The sequence below is a fragment of the Sycon ciliatum genome, chromosome 11 (assembly GCF_964019385.1).
Source record: "Sycon ciliatum chromosome 11, ocSycCili1.1, whole genome shotgun sequence".
Lineage (NCBI taxonomy): Eukaryota > Metazoa > Porifera > Calcarea > Leucosolenida > Sycettidae > Sycon > Sycon ciliatum.
Genome location: NC_088653.1, coordinates 27,327,060 through 27,341,372, shown reverse-complemented (window position 1 = coordinate 27,341,372; position 14,313 = coordinate 27,327,060). Strand labels below are relative to the sequence as shown.

Genomic DNA, 14,313 nt, shown 5'->3' with positions numbered 1-14,313 from the left:
TTGCCGTACGGTATAAGGATCAACCACGCACCTGTAGGGTATGCGAGTCCCCAGGTCACCTGGCCGCGGACTGCCCCACCAGGCCACGCACCCCTCGTGGAACGTACGCTAACAGGGTCAAATCGGGACCCCAGAAAGGGCGCGAGGATCAGCCACTGCCTGAAAGCCTAGCCTCTGCAGTCAAATCGGGACCCCAGGAGGTCATCGGTGCAGACAAAGCGCGCGAGGATCAGCCACAACACGAGAGCCTGGGCGCTTCTCCAGCTGGTCAGGTCGACTCGAGACCCCTGGAGGAGGGCACGGGTACACATGGCAGCCAAGACTCAGCTTCTGCCAAAACTGTCAAAATGCGACCTGAGCATGATAAACAAAGCAACCACGTGGAACTTGACCTGACTCTGTCTCCTGACAGCAGCTGGGCCGAGGAGTCGGACTGTCCACCTGAGGGGAAACTCTCAGGGGATGAGGCTAGAGCATTGGCGATATTGGCAGACTGCTTCCACAAGAGGCCGCGGGAGTCGACCTCCCCATTGGTAGTTTCCAGTGATAACCAGAGAAAGAAGAAGGCGAAAAAGATCACTGCGTCAAGCAACAAGCAGATAACTTGGCGCAGATAACATCTTCTCCCCCTGTGTAGCCCTAGGTATACAAACACAATCTGGTTTTCCCTGTCCTACTTCAACCTCGTGTCTTCCTCTAGCTTCCTCATTCTTATCTTTAGCTTGATCCTTTTAGGTATTTCATTAGATTTTAGGACCCTTAGCCATACATGTAACTATGCACCCGCTTACGCCAAATGTCCCTCCCCTTTTTTTAATTACTTCTTCCTGCAATGAAGGGTAGCAAGAATCTTCGCATTCTCTGCACAAACGCTTTCGGCCTAGCCAGCAAACTTCCCGACCTACAGCACGCACTCCTGCAGCATCAGCCCGACGTAGCAATTGTGACAGAAACGAAGTTCACTGCGGAGAAAGTGCTTCCCTCTGACATCAGCTTCCCTGGATACAGCTCACCACTTCGGTTGGACAGAACGGCACATGGGGGAGGGGTAGCCATCTGGGTGAAGTCGTCACTCCCCTCCATGCTCATCCCTGACCTCATGTCCTCCGCACATGAGATCATCTGGGTTTCTCTCCAGCTGGCCCCAGGTCTCCGCACCGTCTTAGCAGTGTATCGGCCAGGGTCCTGTGCCCCTGGCGATCTTACCTTAATCGATCATCTCGACAACATCCTCCCAGAAACTAGACACCAGGGCTCCCACATTATCCTAGCTGGCGATTTCAACGTGCACAACCGGGCTTGGCTGAACAGCTCGAAATCTACGCCTGCAGGCGAGGCTCTCGAAGATACCTGCGCTGCCCATCTTCTTGTCCAGCATGTCACAGTACCGACTCGTGGAGACAACCCGCTAGATCTCATAATGTCAACGTTCACGTCCCCAGTAACTACACGTATACTTCCGCCCCTCGGTCGATCTGACCATGCAGTTGTACTGTCAGACTTTTCTTCCGTGCTCCCTAGACGTGAACCCCCTGTTAAGCGAACAGTCTTTCGCTACAACAGGGCAGACTGGGATCGCCTTAGGGCGCACCTTCGCAACGTGGAATGGGGTGATATCATCACGGAGGACCCAGAAACTTCCTGTGAGCAGGTTACCACTTCGATTACTGCAGCTGTTGCACAGTTTGTCCCATCCAAAGTTCTGGAAACGAGGCCTTCCGATCCGGTATGGTGGACGCCTGAATGCACAGAGACCGAGAGGGAGAAGGAGAAGCGCTGGCGCGACTGGAGAAAACACCCTTATGACCCAGCACTTCAGCAGGCATTCACCGATTCCGTGACTGTAGCGATCGCCACCCAGTTCCGATCACGACGTGCAAAGGAGGACAGCCTCCGTCGCAGCCTCTCAACTGGGTCCCTCAGAGACAAACAGTGGTGGACGAAGTTGAAGAACGCTGCTGGCAACCGCACACAGCCCGAAATTCCCCTAGTTGTCGACTCTGATGGCCGTGAGTGGGCAACAAGCTCAGAGAAAGCAGAGGCATTCGCTCGCTTCTTCTCGGAGAAATGTAGCGTTGCCGGTCCGGACCTTGTGGAGGCTGACCTACCGGACCCTGCTCCCTCAGAGGCTCCACGTCTTCGCACCATCCGCTTCCGCCCACAGGCTGTCCGCCGACTCCTGGCAAGGCTCGACGTCTCCAAGGCTACCGGGCTTGACGGTATTTCTCCTCGCGTCCTTAAGGAATGTGCTCATGAGCTCGCAGAGCCACTGTCCAAGCTATTTGCTTTATGCTTCCGGTCTGGAGTGCAACCTAGGATGTGGAAGACGGCCAACGTGGTTCCGATCCACAAGCGATCTTCCCGCTCAACCCTTAAGAACTACAGGCCCGTATCCTTACTGTGCATAATCTCGAAAGTAATGGAAACTCTTGTAAACAGACACATCGTAAACTATTTTGAAGACCATCATCTGCTCACGTCGCACCAGTTTGGATTTCGCAGAGGCCTTGGAACATCGGACGCTTTGCAAGCTCTCCAAACTGCCTGGGCAAGCGCTGTGGGCTGTGGAGGGGCGGCTCGTATCCTAGCTGTGGACATCGCAGGAGCGTTTGATCGTGTCTCGCATGTCGGCCTCCTTCACAAGGTGCGTAGCCTAGGCATAGATGGTCCGCTTCAGAGATGGCTAGCCTCGGACCTGGACACCCGTTCCCTACAGTGCCTCGTTGGAGGGCGGACGTCATCTAGGTATACGACCTCCGCTGGAGTCCCCCAGGGAAGCATCCTTGGACCAACGCTTTTCCTGGCCTACGTCAACGACGCGCCAGATGTTCTCGCTGACGGCGCCAGTTTGGAAGCCTATGCTGATGATACAACTTTGTACAGCTTAGTCACCTCCCAGCAGACCCCCACAGTCGCCGCGCAGTCACTGCAGGTGTCCGTTGACCGACTGCACGAGTGGGGTCATACATGGAAAGTGATGTTTGAACCGACCAAATCCCAGGCCATGACAGCCACCCTCAGACGCACCGGCTTAGATCTCCCCCCACTCCTGTTTGGTGGCACACTGGTGCCCGAGACAACCACCATCACCCTCGTTGGTGTGAAGGTGGACGCCAAGTTGACCTTCAGCGATCACCTACGCTCCGTAGCCACCCGTGCACGCCAGCGGCTTGGGGTCCTAAACAGAGCCGCCCACATACTCACCCCCGCCGGCCGGACGACCGTATACAAGGCGTTCGTACGACCAGTCATGGAGTATGCGCCTCTTGTATGGATGGGAGCTGCGCAGAGCCACCTCCAGCGTCTGAACAATGTTCAGCGCCGCGCGCTTCATGCTATCGGCCCTGGGGCACACCTACCCAGCCTGGCCATCCGCCGCACTGTTGCCTCGCTTGCCTGCCTGTACAAGCTGCACTACTTGCCTGGTCCTCCGCAGCTGCTCTCTGTGTTGCCACCGCGCCACATCATCTCTACCAACCCCAGAACTCGCAGCGAGCACGGTGCTGTCAGTGGCCATGACCACCAGCTCCAACACCAGCTGCCTGCATCTGCCCCGCTGGCACTGAAGCGCTCGTTCCCACACTGCAGCATCAGCGATTGGAACTCCCTCCCTGCCGCTCTCCTATCCCAGCCTCCCCACAGCAAGAGAATGCAATCATTCAAAACGAATGTTTACCGCCATCTTCGCAGCACAAACTGGCTCTGGGCAGTCGATTCCCTATGAATAGTATGACGCTAAGACAGTTTCTCCCCCACAATCGCTCGTGTTAAGCCTTGGGTTTTTGCATTTTTCTTACCTGTACAGCTCTATCTTCTTCAGGTCGGCAGAGTCATCAATGCCCCACCATCACTGCTGCGTCTCGGTGCAGCGCCTGCTCATTAGTTGTCACGTTTGTCCTAGTCTCCGTACCATTGTCTTTCCTTATTCTTTTCGAGCTGGTTATGTGAATATAGTAAAAAAACAAAAACAAAAAAAAAACAAAACAAAAAACACCATAGCTCAGCGGTTAGAGCATCGGTGGCTACAAGCGAGGGTCCCTGGTTCGAGTCCTGGTGGTGACAGTCAATTTTTTCTTCAGACTTTTCCCGTTTGTCTCTTTCCCTCAAAACCAGTCAATATTTTTATGACTTGGGGCTCCCCGCGTGCTAGTTTGTACGTGAAGTGTGTGGGTTACAGTGAGAGCTGCGTCCCACCCGCCTGTGTGGATTCACAGGAAGTGTGAGTTACGAAGTCTGAAGAAAACGTTGAACGGTCTCTGCTGGGATGACGACTACACCATAGCTCAGCGGTTAGAGCATCGCTGGCTACAAGCGAGGGTCTCTGGTTCGAGTCCTGGTTGTGACAGTCAAATTTTTTTCAGACGTTTCCCGTTTGTCTCTTTCCCTCAAAACCAGTCAATATTTTTATGACTTGGGGCTCCCCGCGTGCTAGTTTGTACGTGAAGTGTGTGGGTTACAGTGAGAGCTGCGTCCCACCCGCCTGTGTGGATTCACAGGAAGTGTGAGTTACGAAGTCTGAAGAAAACGTTGAACGGTCTCTGCTGGGATGACGACTACACCATAGCTCAGCGGTTAGAGCATCGCTGGCTACAAGCGAGGGTCTCTGGTTCGAGTCCTGGTTGTGACAGTCAAATTTTTTTTCAGACTTTTTCCGTTTGTCTCTTTCCCTCAAAACCAGCCAATATTTTTATGACTTGGGGCTCCCCGCGTGCTAGTTTGTACGTGAAGTGTTTGGGTTACAGTGAGGGCTGCGCCCCAACCGCCTGTGTGGATTCACAGGAAGTGTGAGTTACGAAGTCTGAAGAAAACGTTGAACGGTCTCTGCTTGGATGACGACTACACCATAGCTCAGCGGTTAGAGCATCGCTGGCTACAAGCGAGGGTCCCTGGTTCGAGTCCTGGTGGTGACAGTCAATATTTTCTTCAGACTTTTCCCGTTTGTCTCTGTCCCTCAAATCCAGTCAATATTGTTATTATTATTATTAGTGCAATTGGGAGTATAATAGATGCAGACATGGCCAGACAACAACGAGTTCATGGAATTTTTAAGGATTTTTATGTTATTTAAAATCGATTTTCGTGTTCCGCTCATCAGTGAATAATATCGGAACTGAGGGTACTGTGTACAAAAAATAGAACATTTTATAACAGCATAATTAAAAGCGTGAACAAAAAAGGAAGTCCTACAGCATTACATAATAGGTGTCAAACTTACAGTCAATTATTATTATTATTATTATTATTATTATTATTATTATTATTATTATTATTATTTTTTTTTTTTTTTTTTTTTTTTTTTTTTTTTTTTACTGGTATACTAACTGGTTTATTATGTACTATTATGTGAGATGAAATAAAACAGGAAAGGGCACAGGCCCTGATACGTGCAAGGGATAGCAATCAACCTTGCACATGTGTTCTAAATACATGTAAATGTAAATGCAAAACAATAAAAAACAAAAACACAAACAATGAGCAATAACTTCAGGACTGGGCACAAGTCCTAAACCAGTAAAAGGTGCAAGAGATAATAATCAACCTTGCGAGTTCGAGTCAAAGCATGCGGACTCACAACAAAATGGCATCAACGTAAGCAAAGAGGAAGAAGAGAAAGGAAACAGCAAAACAAAAAGCAAAGACGGAGGATAAACGGCAACAGAACCAAAACTGGCAAACAAACCTGTGACATCATCATGCACAGACACAAAAGACAAATTGAGCCGAGTCAAACTGGCATGAGCGACTCATGCTGCAGGACATCGCTGGGGTGATGGCTGAAATTCACCTTCCTCCGACTACCACGCAACATCATGACGGGGATTATTATTATTATTATTATTATTATTATTATTATTATTATTATTATTATTATTATTATTATTATTATTAGAGGGATTCCCCAAAGGCCGAAGCCTAAATCAAGGGGGTCTCCGAATATACGTGTACAATGCGTGTACAATAGGGTGCAATTCTTAAAAGGAAGAAAGTATTAAGATAAAAAAAGATTAATGTGAAGAGGTTAAGGGGGGAATGACCCTTCAGATACTCAAAAATTGAAAGTTTTAAGTCTGGCTGTTTTGGGTATCCAACTAGGCCAGCGGACCCTATAGACCCCTTTCCGGATAGAACACAGTGCGCGTTGCATGGCAACGGGTGACGCGCAAAAATGTTTGGTGGGCAAGAAGTTCAGCCCAAACTGCAGTGAAAGTAATTTTTCAACCAGGAAGCAACAATGTCTGCTGTCATCCCTGACTCTGCTGCCGCTGAGCAGCCACCACCCTTGCCTCAGCCACTGGCTGTCCTTGCTGAACAACTTTCAAAAGGGTCCGAAGCCAGCGATGCCGATTTTGTTGGGGTTCAGACTTCTCTTGCGACGCTGAAGGTGGCCGAACTGAAGGAAATTGCCAAATTTCTGGATGTTCGGTTGACTGGAGCAACAAAGAAGGCTGACATCGTGGAGCGCTTGGTGTCGATGTCCAAGATTGGTTTGGCTGGTGCTGCTGATGCGTCGTCCTCTGGTGCTTCCGTTGGACTGCAGTATATAACTCAAGACGTTCGGGGCACTTTGTCTTCGTTGCCTCGTTTCAACGAGGTGCAAGACTGGTGCAAGGAGTTTCGTGCTGCTGTGGTGCGGTTCCACTTCATGGATTTATTGACGTACTTGGTCTATGGACGAGACAAGACGTTTGATATGGAGAGCATGAAGGCATTTAGGTGAGTAATGAACATGGGCGGTGTGGGTACGTTGTGATAGTAGGCAGTTTGAATTCGTAATCTCTCAAGACAAAGTCAGTGTGTGTCAAGTTTTGTTGAAAGACCTACTGTAACTGAGGTCAACTAGCATTTTCGAATCAGTTGCCATCAATGTCTAATCAGTGAAGGAATTCAGCTAGGGAACCCCTGAATTGCACATCCCTAATATTGTCTCTTTTCTCCAAATGTGTCTTTGGAAATTTTGTTGGCAACAGGTCTTTGAAGGCGTACCAATTTTTTGCCGATGGCTTTGTGAAGAATGTGTGGAGCAAGCAATATCCTGCATCTGGGGAGAACGGTGTGGCAATCTCCTATCTCCGTGCTTACGTCCACCATTCCTTGTCGTGTGATACACCGCTCACCGTGTATGTGTCGTTGAACACTGAGACTGGTGAAGTCTACGCTGCGCAATGCAGCTGTATTGCCGGGTAAGTGTTTTCACAGAAACGCACTACGAGTTGGTGTGTTTTCTTCAGTCCAAATGTGACAGTTGACCTGCGGCACTGATAAATCCTATTATAACTCTTCCTCCTTACCTGTGCTGTGATAGTTCCTTTGTAGTGACATATATTTTGCAGATGATTGTTATAATAACTTCTTTGTTCAACAAGTTTGTGATGTGATGAGTTCTGACAGCTCTATCTGACGTTGGCATATATTTGTTGTCTCCCGTGCATGGTGTGCGTGTGCGGTTGTTGTTTATGTTAGGCTGGGAGAGGCGTGCAATCATGTTGCTGCCCTACTCTTCTTCATTGAATCCGCTGCAAAAAGGAATCTAGTGGAGCTACCCGTGGAGTTGTCTAAAACGTCACAACCTATGCGCTGGAATCAGCCTCCAAAGAAGCATGTCGATCCTCAGCCACTCGCCAATATGGAGTTTGTGAAAGCTTGCCATGGCATGACTGATGATGAAGTGGAGAGGAAGCAGCTGCGAGCGGAGTTTGATCCCCGTGCACCGTCACACCGCCAAGTCACATCTGCTGACGCACTCACCTTGCAGGAGGCATTAGCAGCGGGAAAGGCATCAGCCAAGAACTGTGGGTTCTTCCATTTCTGGGAAGTCGAAGACCAGTCATCAGGACTTGCTGCTACTCCAGTTAGCCAACCCAAGGACCTTTCGCCATTGGTCCTGTTCCATTCTGACAGGCTTCCAGGTGGAACGAGTGAAGATGCCCTTGGTCGATATACCGGACCACTGTCCAAGTACGGTGTATCCCAAAAGGAAGTGGAAGACTTCACCAAAGGCCAGACAGACAACTCGTGGTGGTTCGACCTACGTCATGGGCGCCTAACTAGCTCACGATTTGGTGACATCGTTCGCTCTCGAGCCCAGGAGCCAGTCTCGCTGCTGGCCGGTATCATGGGATACACCACCATTTCCGCTTTGCCACCTGCCATGCGATGGGGAGTGGAGAATGAGCCCAGGGCGAGGGACATGTACCTCAGTGTGGCACTCGAAGATGGAAAGAACATCACCGTAAGAGAGTGTGGTCTTAGCCTCCATCGTGACTACCACTTCATTGGTGCGAGTTCTGATGGAATCGTTGTGGAGGAGCTTGAGAGCGGCGTGGTGGAGCGTGGCTGCCTGGAAATAAAATGCCCCTTCTCCATCCAGGGCACATCTATTGTTAACCTCACGCCAACTCGAATCGCCCAGCAATTCCCTGGCAAGTCATTCTTGGAATGCCACGCGGACGGGTCAGCCCACTTATGCAAGAATCACAAGTACTATGACCAGGTGATTGGTGAGATGGCGGTCATGGATGTGAAGTGGTGTGACTTTGTGGTGTTCACATGTGCTGGCGTGCTTGTAGAGCGTATCATGTTCGATGACGCTCATTGGCAAACCATGCTCATGAAGTTAACATCCTTCTACGAGCAGTTTGTTATCCCAGAGCTGTGCTCTCACAAGCTGTACCTTTCAAAGTACAAGTCATGAATGACAAGAAAAAATATTTTTGTGTTTATATTCTGTACATAGGGATTTCAATCTATTTTGCTTCGCTAGATTTTTTGGAACTTTGTACAGCAATGCCCCATCTTCTGCGAGGGATATGCTCGGAACCTTCTCATGTTCCCAGCATTGAAACTTAATTCTGTACATAGCGGTTCCGATCGATTTTTCTGTTATTGTGCGGAATTCTATGGATGACATCGCACACATCCTTGTACCTGTCTGTCATTATAAATATTGGCTGGATATTATGCTACTTCTGGTAGCCCGTACCAACTTGCTTCGGTGACAATCGCGGTGTAGAAACAAAATTTTTGGTGAAACGGACTACTGGTTCCAAAGTTACGACCGTTTCAAATTCAACAATTCAAATGAAAATGAGTACGCACGGAACGAAAATTTGTACAATTTTGCACTCCATGCAGTCGGTGATTTTCACTGAAACCGCGTACTACTAGCGAGTTTTTCACTTGAAATCGTTGCTACTGGATACCATGGCGTACAAGGAGAAGCGCTGAACAGCTAGCTTTTTGCCTTGAGAACAAAATAATTATTTGAAATAATTTGAACAATGGGGAACCGAAGAACGAGCTCGAGTGGACGTTCTAGACGACAGAAAAGGAAATATTTTGGTCCAAAGCCAGCTGCTGCTGAAGTCGACGATGTCGTTGAGGTTCCTGAGGTCGCCAGTGATGTTGAAGTGACTGAGAAGAGCGCGACCACGCGAAAGTTGAGCAGGAAGCCGGCCTATTTAGCTGATGAAAGCTTTGACAGCAGCGACGGCTCAGATGTGAACTCGAACCCAGACAGTTCTGAGGACGACGATACTGAGGCGTCTGAGGGAACTGGAGAAGAGATAGAAGAGGATTGCTTGCGGAGCAACAGAATTGTGTACCTAAAGTGTCTTCAGGAGCTTCTGGACGTGGCCACTGTGTGTAGCGAGTGCAAATCTGGAAAAATAAATATTGTTGACTGCTGCGCCGTTGGCCTCGCATCGGTGGTGCACGTGCAGTGCGACAATGTCACAGTTGGAGATTTAACCTATGCCTGAAAGAGAAGCGGTTCTTTGACGTCAACCGGCGATCAGTGTTGGCCATGCGGAGAATTGGCAAGGGACGTGCCGCTCTGAATAAGTTCTGCGGAACCATGGACATGCCCAGCCCTGTGAACACACATGCCTACACCCGTCACCAGGAAGCGCTCGTGATCGCTGTAGCCACTGTGGCTCATATGAGCATGGTCAATGCTGCTGACGAGGTGAAGGTGCTGAATGGTTGCGACACCGTGGCGGTAACTTGCGATGGCACCAGGATGAGGCGCGGCTATACGTCTCTCTACGGTGTCTTTGCCTGTATATCGTGGAGAACAGGCCGTGTACTGGACATACACGTGAGCAGCAAGTACTGCCAGGAATGTGTCGTGCGGAACGACCAGAAGGAGTCCGGGAGAATTAGTGCAGTTGATTTCACTGCCTGGAAAGGTACCCACACCTGTGGAGTGAATACAGCGCGATCCGCACCAGCCATGGAGAGCGATGCAGCTGTCATTATATGGAGTCGCTCTGTTGCTGATCGTGGTCTCCGGTATACAAAGTACATCGGAGATGGCGACAGTAAGGCATTCAATTCTGTTGTTGAAGCTGACCCGTACAATGGTGTAGCCATTGAAAAGGAGGAGTGCATTGGACATGTACAGAAACGCATCGGCACGGGCTTGCGGGAGCTGAAGAAGACGATGAAGGGTAAATGAAAGCTTCAACGGCGTCATCTGGGGTATGTGCCAGAAGGAAAGCTTCTGTGGCGCTGATGTTGTCCGGTTCGCTGCCAGCCTTGCAGTTGCCCACTTCAATGATGGTGCACTGGCTGTGGAGAGTGTGCTTCTGGAAGCAGACTGTGTACCTGGCGTGCTGACCCACAAAGCATGCCAAGATGAGGATTTCACCCGCATCAGCAAAGCCGATCGCAAAGGTTCAGCAGAAGAGAAGGAGAAGAGAAAGAAGAGAAGAAGGCGAAAGAAGGGCTGGGAGGAGACCACTATTGAAGAGGAAGGAGATACTTATGGACCGGGCAAGTTTTAGTGCAGCTATCTGCCTGCATCGTGATAGTGCTGTATGAAAAGTGCTGAACATACCCTGAATATAGACCTAAATATACCCTGAATTTTTGCCATTTTTAGTGGTTTGTTGACACTCCGCGCAGTTTCCTGGCTCACTTGTACAGAATGGACATGCAAAAGTATACATTTTTGAAATCTGTGTGATGTCAGCTTGTGCGTTTGCCTATGGGCAGGAGATTTCTTCAATCCTGTGTGCATATTCTGCCCATTCCATCCGTGAGGTAACTGCGCATGTGCGGTAGTGCAGCATGTGAGAGCTGTACCACTGCCACTGATGTTTAGGACTGTGTGATATTAGGCAAACGCACTGCGTGTACCTATAATCTAAATATCTAAGGCTGAAAGAGATGATTCTGATGAACTACATTCTGATAAAATTGCGCACCGTTTAGCTTTTGTCTGTTGTGCGATAATTATCCTTTTGTTGTCAAATCTTCCAACTTTCTTTAGTTTATTTTCATTCAGAGTGCCATTGATCTGTTGTATGTTATTCCATCAAGACATGGTGAAAATTTCATCAAGAAATATTGAAGGAAACGGAAGTTGTGGTCGTTCTGACATGTACGGTCCAGTATGGCGTGCGCGAAGGGTGCGAAAACCTCGAGGATGGAATGTATACCTGTGGAAATGGGACTTAACGTGCCGGCTAAATACACCACGGGTTTCAGATATCCTAATCTCGGTAGGCAGGGAGTTCTACGTGGTGATCATGGAATGTAGTAGAGTGGATCGGAAACAGGGACCAGTGTGAGTGGGCAGGAGGTAAAAGTGGGGACGTCGTGCACTCTTCGATAGAACTATGTTGAGATTATTGAGGGTTTCCGGATATTGGCGGGTGAAATGGTAAAACAGTTTGAGGCAATGTATATGCCGCCGCCACGCAAGACTTTCTCATTCAGCAGCTTCAAACACGTTCTACATGCCATGAGGAATGGGCACTTTCCGACGGTGTAAATACTGCCTGGCCACGCGTGCTTGCAATCGTTCCAAAGTGTCAATATTTCCTGCGGTCAGTTTGTTATTCCACAGAGGTGAAGCATACTCGATGGAGGGACGGACGTATCCTTTGTAGAGGCGGGCAATGAGAGCAGGGGTCATATTGGGTGACATGTAGGATAGCAGAATAACGCGACGACGAAAGTTGGAGGTGAAACTATTGATGTGGGTCTGGAAAGACAGGCGAGGATCCAGGGTGATTCCTAGATGGCGGTGGGTAGTCGAGGGACATAGGCCTGCAGCATCCACACGCAGTGCTGGGGCAGGAGTCTGGGAGGGGTCAAGTTTGCCGAATACAACACGCGCAGATTTAGCGGCATTAAACCTGCCACCAAATGTAGCAGCCCAGTCCATCACCATGTTCACTGCTGACTGGAGCGGTTGAGGTGCTGCTGCTGGTGGTCGAGATAACCCCAGCGCAGTATCATCAGCATAGAGGTATGTTTCCGTCCTGTTGCCATCAGGGATTGATCTCGGGAGGGTATTAATGGACAGGAGAAATAGGATGGGGCCAAGGTGGGAACCTTGAAGAACTCCCGCCGAGATAGCGGCGAGGGGGGAAAGGTCTTCGCCAACTTTGACCTGTAACTTGCGAGCTTCAAGGCAACCTGCAAACCAAGTAGTAGCCGTTGGGTTGCATAGTGGTTGTAGAAGGGCCAGAAGGGTAGAATGCGAGACGCGATCAAATGCCTTGGCAAAATCCAGGAAGACCACATCATACTCCTGGCTGCTGTCCATGCTCTTGGCGGCGCTAGCCGTTAAATGTATCAGTTGGTCAACTGTGCTCCGACCGTGTACAAACCCGATCTGATCCGAAACTATTACATCTTCATTCCTAAGAAACCTGCTAAGACAGCGCGCAACAATCGAATCAAGCACTTTGGCGACCGAGTTCAAGACAGAAATAGGGCGGTAGTTCTGGGGTTCAGCTGTGGAACCTCTCTGCTTATATATTGGTACAACTTGCGCCGTTTTCCACGATGGTGGCAGGCGGCCTTGTGTTATACTTAAATGAAGACTTTGCAGAGGGAGTGGGCAATGACACCAGCGGTCTCCTTCAGAATGCGGTTCGGGATGTCACCACCGGCAGCTTTATGGACAGGCAATCTCTTGAGAGTATCAAAGACGTCGTAGGCAGATATAACTGAGATATCGAAGGGGGATGTTGGCGTAGGAGGGGGGTGCGGAATAGGTAGTTGTTGGGTGTGGGTGTTGGAGCATTGGTTGGAGAACACGTCAGCCAGCAAGTGCGCCTTTAAGGCGTCTGTGGTTACAACCTCGTCTCCAGACTCAAGGGATGGAATTGGTGCACGCGTTTTAGATATATAGGTGAGCTGTTTGGCTTGGCGCCACCACTGGTACGGACTTCGTTAGAGAGGTTCTGCAAAACGAAAATGTGTACAAACTTTCGCTCTACGTCATGAAGTGCGAAACTTCGCACGAACTTTCGCAACTTTGGACGCGAAACTTGCAGGGAACGCGAAATGAACTTTCGTGGGAAGTTTCGTGAGATTGGGTCGTGGCGTGCGTGCACTTGCCTGCAAACTACGAAAATGTGCAGAACGCAAAGTTCGTGCGAAAATTCGTACACACTTTCGCAAGGACTGTCGCGAAACTTCGTTCGAATTTTCGTTTTGCAAAACCTCTCTGTTCTCTGTCAACAAGTGCGCTCATGTTCTCCAGGTAGATCGCTTTAGAACGTCGGACGGAGGCTTGATAGGCGTTGCGGGCAACTTTAAAGACAACCCAGTGGTTGGTTAAGTTTGTACGCTTGGCTAAACGGAAAAGGGCGGTCTTTTTCTTGCAAAGAGTGGCATGGAGGCCAGTGTACCATGGTGAATCTGTTCTTCGCTTTGTGGAAATAGTTCTCATAGGCAGGTGTGACGAGATTGCCGTAGTAATGCAGGAATGCCATCTATCCCATGCTTGCTCAACTGAGGACATACTACTGATGTCAGACGAAAGTGGAAGATTCCATAATTATGTGGTCTCTGAGTGCATCAAAATCGGTGTTTACGTAATCAGGAACGACACGTGACTGACTGGGAGATGACTGGGCAAGGGAAGGCAAAGCAACTTTGAAGACAACGGGACAGTGATCGGAAATGGAGGACAGCACTTGAATGTCACATACATGCTGTGGTGCGTTTGTGATGACAAGATCAAGGAGCGATGGACCCTGGCGGCCAGTGGCAGAATATCTAGTTGGGGTGTTGTGGACGAGTTGGATGAATCCAAACTGGTATAATGCTTTGAGTAGAAGCTTGCCTTCTGCTGTAGACGGGTCTGTATAGTTCCATGTACGTAGTTTAGCGTTGAAGTCACCCACTAAGATTGTGGGCAAGTGTTGCTGGTTCTGTTCAAAGGTACGCCTGAAGGAAGTGAAAATTTGGTCGCGCTCGTCTACGGTATGATGTGGCGGGCGGTAGAAGACATGAAAGGCCATTGGAAGCTGCTGAGTGATGCTTACTTGAAGACAGAGATGTTCTATGTCC

At 49.5% G+C, this 14,313-nt stretch overlaps 1 protein-coding gene across 1 annotated transcript; it reads left to right on the top strand.

Moving 5' to 3' along the window:
- Positions 1–6,115: 6,115 nt before the first annotated feature.
- On the top strand, positions 6,116–8,692 carry LOC135827261 (uncharacterized). Its single transcript, XM_065339788.1, has 3 exons — positions 6,116–6,714; positions 6,969–7,181; positions 7,462–8,692. The coding sequence occupies exons 1-3, from the start codon at positions 6,233–6,235 to the stop codon at positions 8,690–8,692; spliced, it is 1,926 nt and encodes a 641-aa protein (XP_065195860.1). The 5' UTR covers positions 6,116–6,232.
- Positions 8,693–14,313: the final 5,621 nt, after the last annotated feature.

What these genes read in the sequence shown, in the direction of transcription:
- LOC135827261 (XM_065339788.1), top strand. Translation starts at nt 6,233, where the DNA reads ATGTCTGCTGTCATCCCTGACTCTGCTGCCGCTGAGCAGCCACCACCC. An exon ending in GAGAGCATGAAGGCATTTAG is followed by an intron (nt 6,715 to 6,968) that starts GTGAGTAATGAA and finishes TGTTGGCAACAG; the next exon opens with GTCTTTGAAGGCGTACCAAT. An exon ending in CAATGCAGCTGTATTGCCGG is followed by an intron (nt 7,182 to 7,461) that starts GTAAGTGTTTTC and finishes TGTTTATGTTAG; the next exon opens with GCTGGGAGAGGCGTGCAATC.